The sequence below is a fragment of the Eptesicus fuscus genome, chromosome 1, assembly GCF_027574615.1.
Source record: "Eptesicus fuscus isolate TK198812 chromosome 1, DD_ASM_mEF_20220401, whole genome shotgun sequence".
Lineage (NCBI taxonomy): Eukaryota > Metazoa > Chordata > Mammalia > Chiroptera > Vespertilionidae > Eptesicus > Eptesicus fuscus.
Window position 1 is genome coordinate 94,855,227 of NC_072473.1, and position 22,786 is coordinate 94,878,012.

General features: G+C 38.0%; 1 protein-coding gene across 1 annotated transcript in view; it reads right to left on the reverse strand.

The window, feature by feature from the left end:
• AFF2 (ALF transcription elongation factor 2) overlaps positions 1 to 2,547 on the reverse strand; it is a 494,373-nt gene extending 491,826 nt beyond the window's left edge. The window contains 2 exon segments of the mRNA XM_054719638.1: positions 2,174 to 2,306; positions 2,537 to 2,547. Of these exon segments, the coding sequence (XP_054575613.1) occupies positions 2,174 to 2,306; positions 2,537 to 2,547 (144 nt within the window).
• Between the last annotated feature and the right edge of the window lie 20,239 nt (positions 2,548 to 22,786).

Sequence of the window (22,786 nt, forward strand, 5' to 3'; positions counted from 1 at the left end):
TAGCCTTGAGTGGAGGCCTGGGCCCGCCAGAGTGTGTGGAAACCTTGGCTTCCTCTGTTGCCAGGGAAACCCAAGCCTCCCTTCTGGTAGCCATATATTGGTCGGGGTTAATTTGCATACTCACCCTGATTGGCTTGTGGGCGTGGCTTGGCTGGTGGGTGTGGTTTATGTAGCAGAGTGATGGTTAATTTGCATATTACTCTTTTATTAGAGAGGATTTTTGGGGACACCCTCTATTTTACCCCTTAAATGTTGCTAGTTCCCAAGACTTTATTTGTCCTTCTTACACAATAACTTACTCAGTGATAATATTAATTCTCACAGCTTCTATTGCCACCTACATGATTTCACCTAAATCTCTCTCTTAATAATTCCCTTTAGCTCCAGATCCATGTATCCATTGTCTACTGGATATCTCTCCCTAATATTCAAGTGGCATCTCAAACACAAATTACTCACAGAATTAATTATGTTTTTCTCTACATGCATCAACCCTGTTGTTCTCCTGAACAACCTATTAATAGCACCATCTTCTGAAGTTAAACAGGTGGGAAAAAAATAATTCATCTATCACACTACCCACATCCAAACAGATACCCAGTCCCATCATTTGAACTTCCTTACTCTACCTTAAATGCTGCCCGCCATGAACTCTCCTTAGCCAATTACAATAGCTTCTTTTTCTGCCTCTAGTTTACCTTCCCATTCTCCACATTTTCAACATTGTCTTTTAAAATTCTTTGTCCCAGACATGCCTTGATTTGAAAACTTGCAATAACTTCTCTTTATGTACAGAATCATGTCCAAACTCCTTCATATGAGGTACAATGTCTTCATTAATCCTTCCCTTATCTATCTCTCTAGCAGTTACCATGAAGTCATGCCCTCATTCATTCATTCATTCATTCATGATGATCTCTGCCACTGGATAAGAAATTCCTTGAAGGCAGGGACAATGCCTTATTTCTCTTTGTACACTAGTCTAAAACATGACTAGCAAATAATGGGCCTTCAATAAATGTTTGTTAAACTAATCATATCTCTAAATTCACACTTTGAAGGTAGTATAAATTTAAATCAATTGAGATAGAAAATGCTTTTTTAAAGAATTATATTAACAAATTGAAAACTAGTAGTTTAGGTGACTTAAGTCTCTTTGTCAGAATTAACCAAACTTGAGAGACACATGAAGGTCTCAATCAAGAGTTGCTTACTTATTCTGAATAAGGCATCAAGAATCTGGTGTTACTAGTCATCAACCCAAATAGCGTAACTCTATCACAAAGTAGTATTTGTGCCTATACAGTCCTTACTAAGAACTTCCCTTTTCCAGAAGTCACTGTCCCCTAAATGGTGCTCTTTTAAAATCATTACTGTTGAAAATATTCTATGTTTTTGTTTTTTACTTCTTATATCATCTCTGTTTTATTACAGAAAATTATACTGCTGCTAAATTTCAATAAAAACCAACCAACTATCATCAATTTAAAAAGGTTCTTTCCCCAACCTCCACCCCAAATAGAAAGTTCAGAGGCAGTCATTGTGAAGTCAGTACTTAAACATAGCAGTATAATCATTATTGGAGTTACATACTAGCCACAATACCACTAGAAAAGCAATCAAGCTACACTAATCCCTCTGGTTGAGGGACTCTCTCCAAAACCATGATTATTAACCACCAGGAAAAATAATTGGCTTTTCCATTTCTTCCAGAACGTGATTTTCAAAGACTACTCAAACTAGTGAACAGCTACTAACAACTTAAAATGGAAAAAGAAAGCAGTGGTCTTGCAATGGATGGCATTTATTGGGAGAAGAAATAGGCATATCCATTGAGAGTCTTCAGGGACTGCCTTTCTGATAATCAAAGTGGAAGAAAGTGTCAAAGGGGCCTTCCTTGCTGTAGGAAGTGTTGGGCAGTAAAGATCTCTTTGGAGACAGGTAGTCTCACAAGTCTCTTTCAAAGTTACTATGCTTACCAAAGAAGATGGAATCTGTTTCAGAAGACTTCCTTATAAACTTGCAATTGCCTCAAATACAGTATATGTATATACTTCATATGTAAAATATATTCTCCTGGAAATGACTTGGGTGCTTTAAAATAGATTAAATGTTGATTAATGTGTTCAAAAACGCAACAAGCAATCATTTTCCATAAAGATAAATTACATACATATTCAGCTACCTTGTAGGGCTCCCCAAAAAGATCAAAGCCTGAAGAAAAGAGATCGTCTTCTTGCTGGACTTCTTGATTCCTCCGTTCCCATTCCCTTTTTTTAAGTGCACTACGGTCTTGTTCATAGTGACTAATATAAAAAAAAACAAAAGGAGAAATTGGTTAATTAGTCAAGTAAGTCATTGAATTCTCCCTTGTTATCACTAAGAAAAAAAAAATACAAGTCAAGGCTACCAAACTGATACTACATAGAAAGCAGATAATCTTTTTTCTTTACTCACATTAGCTTTAAGATCCTGACCAGTTATGCAGAATAGAGAAGAAAACAAAAACTTGCTTATTAGAATATATATTTCTGACCATGTAAGCATGGTAGAATCCTTGTCCCTTATCCTTGCTTGATTACAACAGGCAATTATAGACTTCCCAAAAGTCAGTGCTCTGTGTAGAAAGGTACTGAAGGTTACATTGTGTTGCGAATTGCCTAGGGCTCAGAATTCACAGATGTCACAAAACCCTAAGGGAAAGAAATTAAATACATTGTTGCAGATAAACTGGAATTCTATCCTGAGCCCACAGCCATGGTTATCCTGTTGTAATGAAATCACACGAGAACCTAAACACATTTTTGGAAGTCCATAACAAACCAAATCACTCAATCAATTCCAGTCCTTGTTGTTGTCTCCCCATAGTTTGCATTTTGGATGACTGAAAGCCTTTTGGGGAACCTTTTCACAAAGAAAGGGGTCTAGCTTGAACAACAAACTTCTAACAATGAAAAAAAATGTGTCAAAAGCCTTGAGTAACTTTAACACAAAAATGTTTTATAAATACATGTAATTCTGTGAAGTTCATTACATTTCAGGCTTTTTCATTGGAGGATCAGTAGAAAAGCTTCCAGACAATATCTAACATATATTCTGGGTCCTTGGATTTTATAGAATGCAATGCTTCCTTATTTAAAAAAAAAATACTATTTTCTTCATCATGCAAGGCTGTGAATATCTATCTATATAAAAGCCTAATATGCAAAGTGTCCCCTTGGAAGTTCGACCAACTGGGAGTTCAATTGCTCACTATGACATGCGCTGACCACCAGGGGGCGGCCTGGAACGAAGGAAGGCCCCAGCTGGCAGCCAGCAACTGGCAGCCAGGGGAAGGCCCTGGCTGGCAGCTGGCAGCCACTAGGGACCCTACCCATGCACGAATTTCATGGACTGGGCCTCTAGTTAAACTATAACCTTTAACCCTTTGCACTCACTTGCTTTTTTCTCGATTCCTTTATTCTAATGCTAACCGTGTCGAGTCACACTCGACATTCGAGTGCAAAAGGTTAAGTCTTACAGTATTGGTTTTTATTTTGTTCATTGGGTTCCCATTCCCATTCCCTCACCTTCCTGCTTTTGGTTGTAAACTTACCCAAAGTGAGTACATATATGCTGGCCAAATTTTAATTATATGCTTAGCATGCACTATATATATGTTGCTTTCCTTCCACATGTCAATACTGCCATGTTATGACTTAATTAGATAATCAACATACAAATGAACAGCTAATGAAATTACAAGAGATATACTGATATAAAAGTACAGTCTACAAGTTTTGAATGCAGCCCCAAACTTAATGCCCATCACTGGTAAGCTAGTTTGTTTGTGAGTCTCATAACTTCAATTTACAAAATAAGAGCCCAACAACATGAAATATCTATGGCAGCTTAACTAGATATTGATATACATGGAAAATAAGATGCCACTACACTTAATCTCATCAGCCTTTCTCCACAGGAATCCTTGAACTGACAAATTCAAAGTGATTTTGATAGTCTCATCTACTGGATAAACAACATTTTATTTCTTTGTTTTTAAAATAGTGGCAACTTTTATAGGATGTTTTCATAATACAAAGAATGCCAGATACATAAGAGTTCACTGGGCCACTCATGAGTGTGCTCAACAAATGTTATCCCTGTCTGAAAAAACAAAGAACATACAGACCTCTACCCAAAACCCAGGCTTTACATCTGGGCCCTGCCCAGAAAGATGCCAAGTCCAAATACTTGGAAGCCAGTCTACCTTTACATTTGCTAGCATCATCTCACATTTCCATTCACAAGTTGAGTTCAGAACCCCAAACAGTTGCCATGTGTTGCAATTTCTTTGTCTTAGAGATTGATGTAGAATCAACCAGGCATAGTAACATCTTCAGTCCATGAAGTGTGGTACACGAGATTCGACCTCAGCACCATACATTGGCTGTGAGTAACCCAAGCCCATCATCAATTTGTCAAAATGTAAGAAAGATAGGATGTCAGGGGTCGAGGTGGAGGGAACAAGTTAAAGCAATATTTAGTCAGGGTGTGAGGAGGGTTTGTTACAAAGGAGAAGGACACAATTTGTTTGCCTTCCAGAGCAGATGATTCTCAACACACAGATAATCACAGATAAGAGCCAAAATCTCTTGTTTCTGAAAAATTTGAGCAAGGTATCAGTTTTCTAGCTATCTGATCATTCCATGCACAAATAGCCCACAATGATGGCCCATATATCATATTTGATTCTCCCATGAAGAGAACTGAAGTACATTTGTCTCTTGGCTTTGCAAACGACCTTCCTTCTCCTGAGGCAAAGATATAATTAAAACTCTAAAAGAAAAAAAAAAGAAGAAATGGAAACATGCTTCAACTTACAGGATAACCCTTCAAGTGGCTAACAGTCAAGGAACTTTCTGTGCTTCCTATCTGGTGTTGATTTGTTGGAGGCTCTGGATTGCCTTTTGCATCAGTTCATTAGCTACCAAATTCCACATGAAAATCTGAATAGCAGATTGATTGTGCACATGGGTGGTATCTGTTGCAAGGAAACTCTTTGATTCATTTTTTACAACATATAACAAAGAACAATTAATTCTCATATCTCTAGTGAGAATGATTTAATCTCCATAGAGTTCCACTGCTCTTGGAAGGCAACCAAATCTCTTCAAATTTTTCCTCTTTTTCTCAGCATAGCATTATACTGAAAGCTTCACAGGGCTTGGTATAATGAGGAATGAACTAGATGAGGCTTTCACAATGTATAGAATGTCACTGATTTCTGATTGAAACCAAAATTACTAATTTGAAGCACCAGCTAATTAAACCCAGAGCTATGTATTTAGCCTCTTGTCATACCTACTTCAGTTTATAATTATGAGGACCTCTTTATGTACTCAATTAAATTTCTCATGATTCAGGCAGGTTGTGTTTGAACTTGTAAGTCCATCAGAGGCCACAGGAAAACATATGTCTGTCTCCTGATGATCTGATGTACCTTTGCACTCCCAGGCTTGTTTTCCAAAAAAAGATGTTGGTAGGTAGAAGAGAAAGTACATCCACATATTTAAGCTCTGTTCACACAACAGGCATGGTGCCATTGATCCAGGGATATGTGTATAATATGAACTCCCAGAAAAATAGCTCAGCTTAGAAGAGATTTTTGGAGCATGGTATAGATCTTCTCAGAACAGCAAGGACAGGTAGACACTCAAATTGATAGTGATTATCAACAATATTATCTGAGTGTGCTAAAATTCCATTTCTATTACATCCACTTTTATATAGAATGACCATGATTTTGGCAACTCTAAGGTTCTTATCTGCCTGTAGCAGTCATCAGTATATCAATAACTTTCTAGAAACCTGTAGAAATGTTCTTCAAAAGCAGTCGTTCCAGTGAAATTCAATTATTTTGTCCTTGCATATTGTAAATTTTGGCTAAGAGATGGGGTCCAATATCCCTGGCTGTTTGAGAGAGTTGTCAGTCTCCCCAACAAGTATTACTTCCCTTCTCTCCTAGGCAGAATGTGTTAGCTATCCCTTTACAATCATGCATATTTATCTCCATCAACCTTGTGACAAGCATCCCCTCTCTCTTCCATAGTGAGCACTCCACTATAAGAAGACTCCATTTAACAATAAATATCTAAGAATTCCTGAGTTTATTTTCTGCTTTTATAATTTTTCTAAAGTTTAGTGTCTGATTTTCATTTTTATAGAAACGTGTTTAAAAATAACTTTAGTTCTGACCCATTCATTAAAAAGGAGACTTTGTTTATCATTCCTTCTGGCTCACTGACCCACTGGCAACACAAACCAATGACTTACAAGCACCTCACATTCAATGTGGCCAAATCGAGAGAGCTGCAAAGAACTGCATGACTCAGAAGCTTTCACAAATGCTTCCTGAACACTAGTATAGGCCTGGAATTGATACAACGAGCCAAGAAAATAAGCAATCAAAGAATGAATAGAGTAAATGTATTTATTTATATGTTTATTACTTTTGAATTGGTTCAAAAATTAAAACTATATAAAAATAAAAATTATATAAAATGTTCCTGCTTCCACTCATCATAATATACCTTATTCTCCATTGCCAATCAATGGTAATTTTTATTTTCTTGTTTAGTCTTCCAATGTTTCTTCATGCATTCTTCAGTGTCAACTTGAAATTTTCTTGTTTATGATTCCCTCTTTAAAACAATCAATCAATGCTAATGCAGAGCTCTAAAGCACTGGTAGATCTAAATCTTGATCTACTTCAAGGAAATGTAAGCTTTTCATTATCACAAATGATTCCATAGATCCACAAAAGAGGAGACAGTGACAGACTTTGAGTATTAGCGGTGGCTTAAAGGATTTTCTGGTTGGTTGTAATTCTGCCTTGTGACCAGCTGCCCAAGGCTTGGATTGGTCCTCTGCTCCTGATGATCCCTCATTCAGCCCCAATATACCCTGGCTCCATCCCATGTACCACATCCCCAGCTCCATACCCATTGCTTCTGAAACCAACCTACACAGAACAAATGTGTCTTTCAAATTAAGAAAAAGTCTGCCCAAAGTATTTCCTCTCTATACCCATTATATATCAGGAATTCTTTTCCAACTCAAAGCAGTGATATAACTCAGTTTCTCATAAAGGACACTGTTAAAAGATATTTTATTTTCAGTTTTATAGCAAGACAATTTCAAAAACTACTTAATTTAAAACAATATTTTCTCAGAAATAATATTCTTAATTACTTTAAACTAAGGAAATTAATTCCCTTAACAAGCAGTTTATAACTGACAGCTTTTAGCTAACTCTATTTTCATGTCTCACCAATCACTTTTATCAGCGTGTATTCACTAATTTTTACCCAAGTAAATTCTACCCCCTTAAGGCTTACCTTTTGGGCCCCTGACTCTCCATGGCATGCTCACTCCACAGAGCTCTGGCCTGAGCATACAACTGGGAGCATGAGATCAAGACTGCAGCATAGAACTGCCAGGAGCCATCTGCTTATCTGACTGCCTATGCACACTCTCATGATGTCAAGCTTGTTTTCTCATGTGTCACATGGACCTATAATTGTGATTTCCTCCTGGGTTACACTTCTCCCTCTTATCTTGACAAGATGCCTGACAAGTTTCCCCCTATAATGAGAGGAAGGTTGTCCCCTCAAAATTCATATGGTGAAGACCTAACCCCACCCCATACCTCAGAATGTGACCTTATTTGAAAATGGGGTCATTGTGGATGTAATTAGATGAGATAAGGTAATATTACAGTAGGTTGGGTCCATAATCCAATATGACTAGTGAACTTATAAAAAGGGAAAAATTGAAAACAGACTCATACAGGGAGAATGCTAAGTGAAGATAAAGGCAGAAATTGGGGTGATGCTGCTACAAACCAAGGAATGCCAAAAATTGACAGTAACCACTAGAAGCTCAGAGTGAGGCCTGGAACAGATTCTCCCTCATAGCCTTCAGAAGGAACCAGACCTAGTGACACCTTGGTTTCAGACTTCTAGCTTCCAGAACTGAGAGAGTAAATTTCTGCTGTTTAAACCTCCCAGTTTTCGGTATTTTGTTACAGCAGCACTAGCAAACTAGTACACCTCCAGGCTGCATTTCTGAGCCAGTTCACAGTGAAAATGTTGAGTTTCATCACAGTGAATGTAGATAACCAAGATCTTAGACATTATCTCTTTTACTCCAAATTACTTTATCCATTCCTATTCCTTCTACCCCAGTGCAACTCTCCTTTGACTTTCCAACCCATCTTTCCTTCCCCCTTTCCTGCTCTGACTGAGAGAACTGTGAGTGTTAAATGAAACTGTCACCAGAGAGGAATAACACATTTCTGCTTCCCATTTATCTGGAAAAGTGCCAAGCTTAGTATTCAGCTCTCCATAAAGAGTTTTTGACTGACTGAATGAACAAATGACAGGACAATATATTTTTCCTGCCCAAGTTCAGTGAGAAATGTTGACAAAGATATTAATTAATATATTAATCAATTTGTCTATTTAATCAACACTTATTTACTGGGTGCCCACATTACATATTTGGTGCTGAGAAAAAAATAACACAGAGTACAAGTCTTCAAGAAATTCAAGCCCAGAAGGAAAGGTAAATCCACTCCAAAATAATCACAGTACAGTGTAAAGCATGTTATGACTACAGATATAAAGTGCTATAGGACTATCAGGTTGGCATGGGGTGGGAAGTAAAATCAGGCAGCTGTGTTCCAGCTGGACCTTAAGCAATGGAGGAGTTCACATTCTGCACACCAGCTAGTTCAAGTACATACCAAACAACTGTCACTAAAGATGATCCCATGGGACAAATATGGACAAGTTAACAAGAGATTTAAGATGCACCCAATCTCAGTCCCTCAGATTATCTGTCCATGTTTGGTCTAAAACACTGTCAGGAAAACAGCAAGGTTTTCTGCTCTTTGAGGAAGCTGGAAAATGAAAGTCTGGCTTTTGCAAATACTTATTTCAAGGGTAAAGCCCTAACTGCACTTGTGATACTGAGAGCTAGAGTCTTACAGAAAGAAATGGATGACTGATATAAACATATGAATGGTGAGTGCATAAAGAATAGATGAGATGGCCAGGAGTCTGCAACCCAGGTACATGACCTTGACCAGAATTGAACCCAGGACACTTTGGTCTGCGCTCTATCCACTGAGCCAAACTGGCTAAGTGAAATAAGCCAGGCAGAGAAAGATAAATATCACATGATCTCACTCATTTATGGAATATAATGAACAACATAAACTGATGAACAAAAACAGATCAAGAGACAGAGAAGCATCGATCAGACCATCAAACCTCAGAGGGAAGGTAGGAGAGGGTGGGGGAGAGATCAACCAAAGGACTTGTATGCATGCATATAAGTCTAACCAATGGACACAGACACCAGGGGGAGAGGGTATGAGTGGGGGGAGGTACTGGGGGGATAAGGACACATATGTAATACCTTAATCAATAAAGAAAATAAATAAATAAAATAAAACCTTAAAAAAGAATAGATGAGATTTCAAAGAAAGCATTTATTGTTTCCTATATTATAGCACATTGTCTCTCAATATGATTAGTTATCAGTCTCAGTTATCCAAAACTGGTATGAAATAAAGCATTTACACAGTTATGCTTCATTAATGTCAGCTAGGGGAGCATGAAAATCTCCATGAAGGTGAGTAATTGATGTGTAAATCAGAGCTCAATCACTCTGTAATAGAAATGGTCCCACTGAAAATATGCTTTTTGAACACAATCCCATAGAAGTCAGAAGGAGGGAGGGAGGAAAAAGATAGAATGTTTATTTATTAAAGATGATGATAATTGGCAATTTGTGTAATTTTCTCTTCAACAGAGGGTTGCTGTCAGAAGTGCTTGTATGCAAGTTGTGACCAATATAACCGGATAGTTTCCTTCTGTTCTAATAAACTCTCTCTGCTTTATTTAAATACTCAGAGACCCTGCTGTGACTGTTTAGAAAGCAAATTAAAACAATACGTTCATATTTTGAAACATGATACATGTTAATAATAGTAATGATACTAACTTGGTTAACAAAGCTTATTCTAAGTATGCTCACAATTGTTATTAAAATATTCTGTCTCTTTGCATTTGCTCTCTGAAGAACAATGAATACAAATGGACATTGTCTTGCAATTTAATATTTTAATATTTCACATTTTAAATAAAAATTACTTGATCAAATAGAAGTTCTTATTTCTATCATCATTATAATCTTTATCGTTATCTAAATTGTCATGATAGTATTTGCTGGCTTTTCTTCTCCACAGTAGGTTTAATAGCCAATATGCTTGCCAATTAATATTAAAAAGAAAGTGCTAGCTTTTTTTCTTCCAGAGCTTATGAGAAAAGTATTTAAGTCAATAGGAGAGGCAAGTTTATCTCAGGAGTCTAGTATGGACCCAATGGATTTACCCACAAATGCAAAATCTATTCTTGAATCTTGTCATAGTGAATACACACACTCCCTTACACATATGATAAGTATATTACATGTGGCAGCACAGACCACCAGTATTGGTACAGATGTGCTGTGCTGTGGAGGTGGCTTTGCTTATGTGAGGTCACCAGCCAAGACTGTCATTCAAAAGTATGGGTGTGCTGATTGCTTATGTCAGGTCCAGTGCTGGGCCTTCACCTAAATGTTCTCACCTTTACAAAATGCTTATATGAAGTGGACTTGCAATGGGTGATTTAGGGGGAGGGAGAGAAATTGGGGATTAACTGAGGAGAGTTTAGCTTTATCTGTAGTGGTGTGATTTTTTGAAGGTGAGTGTAATGACAAATAATCAATGTAATTACAAATTAAATAACTGGATCTGGTGTACACCGATATTTAAAAAATGTTGTTTCTCTTTTGAAAAGCAACAAACTCTTATACTTGTATGGTACTTTTCACTTCACAAAGCACTTACACAAGTATAGTCTTACATGACACTTGCAACAACCCTGAGAAATAGGTGAGACAGACATTCTAACCTCTCATTTCACAGATGAAAACATGGAGACCCAGAAGGGCTAACTGCCTAACATTTACACTGTCATTCATTTAATGGGGAATAGAATCAGGTATGAAGGCAAGGTTTCTACTTCCAGGAGCACTTTTCTTTTCTATTATATCATCCTGTGCACTGATTGCAAAATGCTTGCTAATTCTATTCTTTCAGAACATGGGAAGAGTTACTAAGTGTTAGAAGCAAAGGGGCATTATTTTAAGGTTTTTTTGAAAATAGCTTTCTATGGGTTATCATTATTAATGGGCTAGCTAATAGTCCATGTGATTTTTTTAAGAAAACAATGAAATGGAGGGACACATGCAAGATGGACTTTTGAAAGGAGAAGACCATGTAGTGGAAAGGTCTGAGAGAGTAATTCAGCCACTTAAATATGTGTGACTTTGAGCAAGTCATAGGCCACTCTGAGCCTCAGTCCCTGACATTAACACATTCAATCTCACTGTCACAGCCTTCTAAAGAACCACTTATCCAAAGGAGCATATAATGTAGGAATAGAAGGAGAGAAATTATAATGGATTAATCTAAAACTGCACTAACACAGTAGCCTCCAGCCAAACTTTGCACTTGCAAAGTGGCTTGTCTGAAATGAAATATGCTATAAGTATAAAATACACATCAGATTTCAAAGACTAAGTATGAAAATCGTGTTAAATACAAAAATTACCATTTTATACAGATTGCATGTTTAAATACACTGAGTTAAATAATATGTTAGTAAAATTAATTTCACCTGTTTTTTTTTCACTTTTTTAATATGTCTACTAGAAAATTTAAACTTACATAGGTGGCTTGTATTTGTGGCTCACATTATATTTCTACTGGGCAGTGCTAGGCTAAAAAAAGATTTTCTAGGTGTACTTAATCACCCACTTAGCTTAATCAATATTGGTTTTGGTGCTCTGCTTCAGAACAATAAAAGATTTTGTGCTTTGGGGTTCTGTGTAACAGTGTAACCTATGTTGGTCCTCTCTTATTATCTCCATTTCTCTATTCTCATTTGTTCCCTCCATCTCATTTTCATTTAGGCCTTGGGCACATATGCTAGTGTTTATTTTCTTGACTGTGGAATTGTCTAATTGCTGCATTATTGATCAACAATATGTGAGGTGTTGAGCTCTATTTGTGTAATATGTTTAATATGCTTCTACCCAATGTACCATATGGAGGAACTGCACTGTATATTATGAGCATATTAATGCTAAGACTCAATTGAGTATCACTGGTGCATAGTAAATTAGTAAAACAAAATTATGCTAAGTAGTCTCAGAACATCATGGTTCCTAATATTTTTAATAAGCATCATGAACACTATGCTAGTGTGTGGCAGCCAGTGCATGCCCTTCTCTGAAATATCAAAAGAGCCTAAGCATTATTTCACAGTTAATGTAAATTTAATTTTACAAGATGAAGGCATTTTTTTGGATACAGAAAGTAAAGAGATTAAATAATAGAATGTGACTTAATCTACTAATAACTGTGTCTGTAAATCTAAATTCTGGACAGTTTTGAAGCCTTTTATGCCTATTTTCTTCCTAAGCTTCTTGTAATTGCTGGGAAGAATTTTTTAAAAATATGTTCTTATTAATTTCTTAGAAAGAGAAGAAGTGAGAAGGAGAGATAGAAGCATCAACGATGAGAGAGAATCCTCTTCCGGCTGCCTTCTGCATGCCCTAACTGGGAATCGAGCCCACAACCCAGACATGTGCCCTAACTGGTAATCGAACCAGTGACCTCATGGTGCATGGGACAACACTCAACTCACTGATCCACACCAGCCAGTGCTTGCTGGGAAGAATGTTGATTAGCATAAGTCACCAGCAGCTTTTTTTTTTTCTACCTGTTTCGTCACTAGAAGTCCAATGCGCTATCCATTGCGCCACAGAGCCCACTATTTTCTACCTGTTTCACACATTATATTTAGAACTCCTTTTTTTCTACATTTCACACATTACATTTAGAACTTCTCAGTTTACTGATATTTTCTTGGGAAAGTGCCAGCCAATCTGTAGCAAAATAGAAAACAATCATTTATTAGCACATACTATTCAAGCCAGATGAATCAGCAGCCTGAGAGGATGAAACATTTTATAATAGTAACACAACATTCAAATATGGTCTGATGGAGGCATTCATTTGTTGATGGGCACCATGACATACAAGAGCACAGGCCCACACTCTGCAGCACTTCACCCTCTTGTTCCTTAGCGTGCAGTGTGCTCAACAAGAAGAATGTAGCCAAATGAACAATTTACTATGATTAGTTTAGTTTCATTTGTTAATTATAGATTCAACAAGAACTGAATGCTGAAGCTTTTCAAGTATCAGATACCCATTGATCCATAGTCCCCTACATCTTCAGTAATACTAGAAGTCTAATATAATTTATTGTTACTTTTAGAACACTGATTGGCTAGAGGAATTATACTCCAATAAATGATGACACTGTCATTGAATCAGCCTGTAATTGCTTCCATTCATCGTAATGTATGCTCTGATGCAAACTGGAAAGAAAGCAGATGATCAACTTCAAGCTTCAGCTGTTTCGAATTCCCCTGTGCGTCTAAGTTAATGGATGTTGAATATTATGCTAATATATATGGAGTGTTGCACTCAGTGGATCTATATACTCATATATTGCATGTATGGAGACTTCACAAAGATCTATCATCAATGACCACCCAGTATGCTTCATGGTAGTAAATGGGATGATTCTGCCAAGACCGGGTCAGCGTATAGAATCCTCAGCACCAGTAGGTCCTCTACTGCTCTGTCCCCCACCTCTCAGGAAAAAATGGAACATTCATTTCCCGCTGGAGTAGCCCTACCTTGGGCACAATGACACACACAAAAAAAAACTGTGCCCAGATGTTTGTGACTCATCTTCCTTGTTACTTTCTTGAGTAATCCTAACCTGACACCGTGCCTTTCCTCCAGTCTCCACTTACCCAGAACTCCATAAAACTTCTTCACCCTCAATTGCTCTGATTGATCTGTTTACTTTAAAAGAAGTTGAGTCCCTTGAGACTGCCATTGCATGTTTCCTGTGGTTTTTGTAGTAAATTAGCACAAACTCAGTAGCTTCAAACAACACAAATTTATTCTTTCATTTCTGAAGGTTGAAATGGATCTCAGCTAAAATCATGGGGTCAGCAGGGAGGTATTCCTTCTGAAGGCTCTGGAGGAGAATTGGTTTTCTTGTCTTTTCCAGCTTCTAAGGGTCACCTTCCTTCCTTGACTTGTGGCTCCTTCCTCCACCTTCAAGGCCAGCAGCATAGCATCTTCAAATCTCTCAGCTATGCTTTGGTCATCATATCTCCTCTGACTTTGACTCTCCTTTCTCCCCCTAATAAAAGACTCTTGTGATTACATTTAGGGCTCACTTGTACAATCCACGGTCATCCCTAGGGCTCAAGACCAGTAACTTAATCAGATCTGCAAAGTCCCTCTTGCCTTATAAATAACTAGAGGCCCAATACATGAAATTCATGCAAGGGGCTCAGCCCTCACAGCCCCGGCTGCCTTGGCCGGCCCTTGCAGCCCTGGCTTCATCCAGAAGGTCGTCTGGATGGCCATTCTGCTGTTTGGTCTAATTAGCATATTGGCTCTTTATTATATAGGATGTATTTTCAGGTTTAGGGGCTTAGGACATGAACATCACTGAGGGGAGGGCATTATTCTGCACAAAAGTTTAATCACTCTTATCCTCCCAGTGCCTAAGGACATTTCATAACATATAGTAGGGCTTTAATATTCTTAGCAGAGGTGATTGATTTATGTATAAGAATGATTGATTAAAGCTTTCAAATGCCCCCTCTGAAAAGTCACACTTGAAGAGTGTCTTAAAAGTAGGGTAGGGCAAAGCCTGAAAGTCTGCGTTCATCCACACCTGCTCTATCATTTAATGCCCCTTTGCCTCTTCAAGGTTTGACTTTTCTTACTAGTATCTATGGAAATTGCTGTGGCCCTCAAATAAGATAATGTATGTGAAAACATCTGTGAAGGTAAATTGTTTTAGCCATGTTATTTAGCATTATCCTTGTTATCACTAAGAGACACTAGATATTTGGGAGAGAGAGATAAGAGGGAAAATGCCTGGCTTCTACAGAGATGTAAGGTATTATTACTCAGTAAAACTAAATAAAAATAAACATTTGAAAGTGATCTCAAATATGTTTCTTATTCATATGCCAGTAGCTTAAGAGACTTACACAAGACATTTAAATAGCTTCAAATAGCTAGATGCTCAATTGCCCAAGGTAAGTGGGGTCATACTTGCCCTCTTATGTTCTACTTGAGCACAATGATCAGAGATGGATTCATCATGTTTACATATTACATAGTATTAAATCTGTGGTTACTCATTTATAAAAAACACTACACATTAACCCATCAATTTTATTGATTAATAAGAGGATAAGAGGGTTCTGTTAAATTACAGCAATAAAGATGACAATACATCTTCCAATAGGAGAAAATTTATCCTGAAAGGTACTACACACCTGCAAAACACTTTATTGTAATTCAAACCATGAATGTGAAAACTGGAGAAAATTGAGCAGGAAAACAATCTTCAATCAAAGCGTTTTTAGAAGGTATGAAGATCAAAGCCATCATTTTTCATTATAAGGAAAATAAAGTACAAATAGGGGAAATGGTCACCCAATGTCATCCACCTGGCCTGTGGCATGACTTTGGACTGGAGACCTGGTTTAGTGCTCTTTTCTCTGTACTACCCTTTGGGTTTCCTGGCTCTTATTCAGTGCTCTAAGCTCACTGCTTTACAACAGAAAGGGAAGGTGAAAGAAGAAGGGAAAGGAGCATTCCTCTACTCCAGAAGTTTTTAAACAGGAGGTTGAACAGATAAAATGCGTTTGGAAGTTTTCCTTTAAACTGCTTATGAATTACTAAAAACTAAATAGGATTTAGTGTATGCAAGCAACCCACACCATGTACAAAAAGCTCTAATATTCCAGCTGTCAGATTAGGTTAGGAAAAAACGTAGCTTGGAAACTCTCCAAAGAAAGCCTATGGTTTGGCACAAAGCAGAGAGAGTAATTTATAAAGGAGTTGCAGACTAAATGACCAAGTTGAGTGACAGGATGCTTTCTTTGTAAATGGTTGTCTCAGTGTTGTCTTATAGGCACAACCAGAGGCTCTTAAACCAATGCTCTGGCTAAACATTAGGATATAGTGGATGTTCATGGGGCCTATGTTTGCACACATGCACATCCACAACTTATAAGGCAGATTTATATTAGAGCATCTCAGAAGAGACCACAAGAATCATCTGCAACTGACCAGCCCTCTGTTCAATATGAAAAATCCTCCTGACAAATAGCAAGTTCAGTTTCAGGTGCTCATGCTCTCACAGGTTGGCCAAATGCTCCATTTGTATAAGGTGAGTCAAGGTGTTGGGTTGAATTCTTCCCCACTCCACCCCAGACTGAAAACCTTAATACTACATTGACTAGTATTTGCAACTATTTTTCACAGTGTATGTGGAATCCTGACTTTGAGGGTTTTTAAAGGAACACATATACCATCCAGTGGCACTCCAACTTCCAACTGACTCTTGAATGCCCTTACAGCATCATTTCCAAGGAATCTGGGATGTTAGACTCAGGTATTTACAAATAGATCAAGGTATTTACAAATATATCTACAAATAGACAAACTGCAGGTAAGTGCATGTGGGTTTCTATCTGGGAGTGATAAAACTCTCTGGATTAGAGTCTGGAAATCTGGGTTTCCATCTCAGGCCTATCACCAACTAGCTTGGTGACCTCAAGCGAATTTTTTTAACCCTTTCAGGCCTCAGTTTCCTCACATGTAAAAAAAAACAAAAACACAGCGTTTGTACTGGATAATTCCCAGGGTCCTTCTATGTTTGTATTCACCTTTTTGTAACTTCCCCTACTTTCTTTATTTTGTAAACTCATCCCTTTTGCACCACTTCTGAGCCAGCCCAGCTCTGGCATTCTCAGGAAAGGTCATTAATAACCTCACTGACTCCATTATCATCTAAGTTAGTAGATGGTGTTGTGTAGGAGCCAGATTTCCCCTAAATATCTCAATAAGAGTGAAACCAATAATCAGTCATTGCCATGAAACTCAACACATGAGTACAAGCTAGAATTGCACACTTAACAGTGTTTATATTCAAAATCTTTGTTTAAGCTGCCCAAGCCTCTGTATTAGATAACCCCCAATTCTCTGGGTGCAATGATTAACATACTGTAATTCCAAGTTAAAGTGTATTTCATTTTGAATTCTACACTCCCAATCTGTTGTCTAGTATAAATATTATAGTATGTAATATTAAAATTTAACTTTAACAAGTTGAGTCACAGTCATTGGAATTTGGCCAAGACTCTCACACTTTTCCATTATTTCCAAAGTAAGACCAATTTAAGAAATGCAAATCAGTTTCAATTCACTTCAAAATTTGGCTTAATGTCAAAGAAATTTTAATGAAATTCTGTGTAAGCATTAAACATGAAGGCATTTATATGATTATTAAGTTAGCATTCAAGTTAAATAGAAATTAGTCTTTGGTCTCTCTCTACTGGGTCCATAGGCCAGTGAACTCAAGTGATGTTTTCATTTCAGTGGAATTCCCATCTCATAGAAGCAGGCTTTTAAGTAGATACTCAGACACAACATTATCATCTGTGTCTTATCTGGTCCTTTATTACCATGGGAGCAAGGCTCTGCCATGGTACCCTAGAGACCTTGGAAGTAGGTAGAGGCTGAGCCACAACTGATCTGAGACTTGGTAGAATGCCTAGTGATCATCCGAAAACACAAGAGGACACAAGGCCTTGGAGGAACAGCTCTGAGGCCATCTCCTATTCACCTCCTTATATCCCCTGGGAGACAGTCAGGGGACAATTTCTCCTCAACTCCTGAGTTCTGGACCATGTACCCCCTACCCCTTTGAATGGAGCTGTAGAGTAAACTAATAACCCTTAGCTTCACTCTATAAGTAATTCTTTAGCAAAGGGGTATTCCACAGCTCACTCTGCAGTCAGAGGTTTTTTTCTTTCCCTGTTCTCCTTTTTAATGTGTAGCACAAGGAAGACAGGACCCGGGCCCTTTGGCTCTTTCTTCTTTGCACTATCTATGTGCATACTAAACTGGCTAAATCTGAAAATTATACTGCTGTATCTTGTCCAGTTGGATCAGCCAGGCTTTGGTCCTGACCTTGTCTTGTATGTGTCTTCTTCACAAATATATATGTGTGTATACACACACACACTGAATGGCCAGATTATTATGATCTCTGAATGCATAATAATCTGGCCACTCAGTGTATATCCTATATAAAAAAAGGCTAATATGCAAATTGGCCCCTTGACCAGGAGTTAGACCAGCAGGCAGGCCAGCCAACTGCCCATGTCCCCTCCCACTGGCCAGGTTGGCCAGACCACATCCATGCACAAATTCATGCACCAGGCCTCTTATGTATATGTTAGAGGCCCGGTGTGCAATTCTAGCTTGTACTCATGTGTTGGGTTTCATGGAAATATATATATATATATATATATATATATATATATATATATATATATATATATTTCCTCTCTCCAAACACTTCCTTAAAGCAATCTTCTGCAAAATCATGAACTTTTTTTTTATTTCCTTCATGAGTTTAAGCACAAACAATTTGTCAATATATTCTCACTACATATTCTTAGAGTGAGAAGGGATTTATTAATTTGGTCTGTAGCTTCTTATGGCAGGCAGTTTTTAATCAATATTATCCTCTAGAACCCTGAACCCTAATATAAAGAAGAGGAAACAATCCCTAGTGTTCTTAGACTGAGGGATCTCTGGGAAGGTGGCAGGACACTACTTTCCCGGAGGCAGAAAGAGAGAAGGGAGCTGAAAATCCAGAAATACTTAGAAGTATCCAGAGGCACTATGACAGTTGTAGAGGAAGAAAGATGATGAAATCCATGCCTAATGATTAAATGGCCTTGATTCAGAGAAGATGAGTTCACCTACCAAGGGCTGGGGCAGGGGGGGAGGACCCCTGTTCACAGAGAAAGGAAAGCTATGGAATGGCAGTTGTTAAGAAGAGATCAAACTGATTCAGAGATTTGCTGAGCAGCAATGAGAGAGAGCTTATAAAGGTTAGCAAGAATGAATATATTCTGGAATCCAGAAGCAGTTTTTTTTCTTGTCTTTCTACCCAGTAACCCGAGTGAAAAAAAAAAAATGGCTAAGAGGGCATGCTGACTAGGGACAGTAGAGTCACATGTCTGCAAGGTCAATTCCAGGCTCAGGCATGAATAGGAACAGTTGAACCAGAGGGAAGTGCCCAAGAGAAACTTTCTAACTTTGCCCTACTCTGGGTGGGGTAGGAAGAGGAAGGGAGGGGCAAGCTGTCCCTCACCTTATCAACATCTGTCATTACAGCTTGCACCAGTTCACTTACAGTTTCCCATCTGCAAGAATGAGGGAACTCTTTGAGGACAACAAAGAATAGAAATATTTCTCCAAATGCCTTATAATTATACTATAAAGTCAAGTACAAATGTTATTTGTTATATCTCCCCAATCACTGCTCCACTCATTTACCCAGAAAATCAAAACCAAATCATTCCATAAGGTCTCCAGTACATTTTAAAGGCCAATACAGGACTAACACCCTCCTGGGAAATGGCCACCTATGCTTGTTTTGTAGGAAACCTCCCCCTTATCAAGGAGTCTCCCAGGACTGCACAAAGGTCCTGAAAAGAAGTAAGTCTAATAGATCACCCTGACCATTCCCCATCCCAAGGAGCATTCTGTGGAGCCCAGTGCTATCCTGGAAGCTAGTCTAAGTGGGACGTGATCAACTTCAAGGGAAGCAGAGAAGGTTCACAACACTGGCCTGTGGACACTGATTGAAAGAGCTGGGAATATTTTTAGTTTAAAAAGACAAGACTCGTGACACAAAGAAGCTGTTTTTCCATTTCTGAAGGACAGTCTTGGGAAGAAGGAGCTGAATTCCCAGGGGGCCTATAGAGGAGAGGGTAGAGAGAGGTGGGCTTGGCTCCCCCAGAGGGGCTCAAGTGGTGTTTGCAGGATGGCTGGACTGAGAGTTGCTGATGCAAACAACAGAATGAGAGCCTGATAATCTTGGGAAGGCTCCACACCTCTGAAAATCTAATTTCCAGATTCTCTGAGGACTGCATGAGCCATATTCATTGTCAGTATACAATGGAATTCACATTTCATAAAATACGTGCTTTCCCACAATTCTGGGAGGGTCTGATTGCTTAGCCCAGCACTTCCTTTGCAAAGAACTTAGTAAGAAATCATCATTCTTGTAGCTGAGCTGATTCCTTAGCATTTTCTATGCTTCACTCATCAAACTATATATCAATGTGTCTTTTGTCTTAAGAAAATGAATAATAGGATTTTAATTAAATTACAAATTTACATATTACCAACTGGAAATTAATTTAATAAACAATTTGTTTCAATTGACTAATAGGAACAGATTAATGGTGCAATTAATCAAATATTTGACTTTTTAAAGTTCTGATTCATTAAATTAAACTAATAATTTGCCACTTGAAAGCTTATAAGGCGTTATCTCAAAGTTTTACATGTTCATTGCTTTTCTATTCACAATACTAGAAGCACATAATATTTTGTAAGTACGCTCAGAGTTAAACTGGTTCTGTCCCCTTCATTTATAGATGAGAAAAAAAACAGATCTAGAAAGGTTATCACCTCTTATACCTCCAACCACCCCACCCCGTACTTACACATACACACACACACACACAAACTCTTTTCACAGGAGGGCACTTACTATTCATTATGAGGTTTCTATTGCCCTTGGATAATTGTTTTAAAACAGGAAATATTTTGGGAAATTCATATTTTATTTTAATATATCTAATAGGACTATGGTAATAAAAGTTGCATTTATGTATAGAGCAAATGAATCTTCCTATGGGCAATGCTAACTAGCACATCAAAAAGAAATTTGAGTAAAACTGGTGTCTCACCATAACAAGAAATGCCTGCTAGAGACCACCACAGTTCATTCACCAAAGCAGAATTTAATTTTCCACTACAGTGTAACAGTTATATCAACCCAGAGAATGTGCCAAAGGCTTGAAGAAACTGCAACTATATATTTACAGAAATTAACATATCACTATGTATAAGCATTGTGACCATACTCCTAAAGGCATATCTCATAGCTACCTTCTTTTGTTCTAAAGTTTGAACATGGGTGTGAACACTTTGGCTCTAAGGAGGCCATACATTCATAGCTCTGTGAATCTTTTTATAATGGCAAGTCAAGATATGCAACAGAGGAGGCAACCCACGCTACAAATATATTTTCCAAATGGCCAAAGCAGTTTGTTTTCTCTTCCTAATTATCATTCTCTTAGACTCACCCACAGTATGTTACATCATTGATCAGTTCCACTTTTGGGGGTTATATTACATTATTAATTTTTCAAAATGTAGCTCTGTCTCTATATACATATATAATAGAAAACCTGCCATTTTAAGCATTTTCAAGTGTTCAATTCAGTGTCTTTAAGTACACTCAGAATGTTGTGCGGTCATCATCACTATCGATTTCCAAAACTCTTTTCTCCAACTTTCCAGAAACCCTTCTGCCTGGCTTCTGGAAAAGGGAGCTCAGCAGCTCTTCATCCTGCTTTGACTTTCTTTTACTATCCCCTTTCCTGATACCTTCTGCTCTTCCTACCCCCTAAATGATGAATCCCCTAATTCTCTGTTTGTACATGCTCTCTGTCTCCAGCATCATACACTTTCACTTCTTCACCTTAACCCAGTGTTTCTCAACCTTTCTAATGTTGCGACCCTTTAATACAGTTCCTCTTGTTGTGGTGACCCCCAAACATAAAATTATTTTTGGTGCTACTTCATAACTGTAATTTTGCTGCTGTTATAAATCGTAATGTAAATATCTGTGTTTTCCAATGGTCTTAGGCGACCCGGCTAGCGGTTCTCAACCTGTGGGTCATGACTGTAGAGCTGCTGCTGTAGAGCCTAAGACCATCAGGAAACACAGATATTTACATTACGACTCATTAACAGTAGCAAAATTACAGTTATGAAGTAGCAACGAAAATAATTTTATGGTTGGGGGTCACCACAACATGAGGAACTGTATTCAAGGGTCGTGTGGCATTAGGAAGGTTGAGAACCACTGTCCTGGAGGATGGCATAGCCACAATATGCCCTCTCAAGTGTTAAGCAATCTTTTTAAAACATATATTTTTATTGATTTTGGAGAGAGGGAGATAGAAACAGCAATGATGAGCCCTAACCAGTTCGGCTCAGTGAATAGAGCATCAGCCCGTGGACTGAAGAAGGGTCCTGGGTTCCATTCTGGTCAAGGGGATGTACCTTGGTTGTGGGCTCAATCCCCAATAGGGGGCATGCAGGGGGCAGTTTCTCATGGATGTTTCTAACTATTGTTCTTCCTTCCTCTCTGTAAAAATCAATAAAATATATATTTTTTTAAAAAGAAACATCAATGATGAGAGAATCATTGATCAGCTGCCTCCTGCACACTGGGTAAAGTCACCCATAGAGGCAAGATGTCAAAAAGTGATGTTATATGTTTAGGTATGTAGCTTCTCTTTGAATTTTCTATGTAGCTTGTGCAATTGGAAGCTCAGATAGAGTATGATAAATATTCCCCACATGGTTGTTTAGAGAATGCATATTTGGGATATGCTGTTGTAATCAGCACAG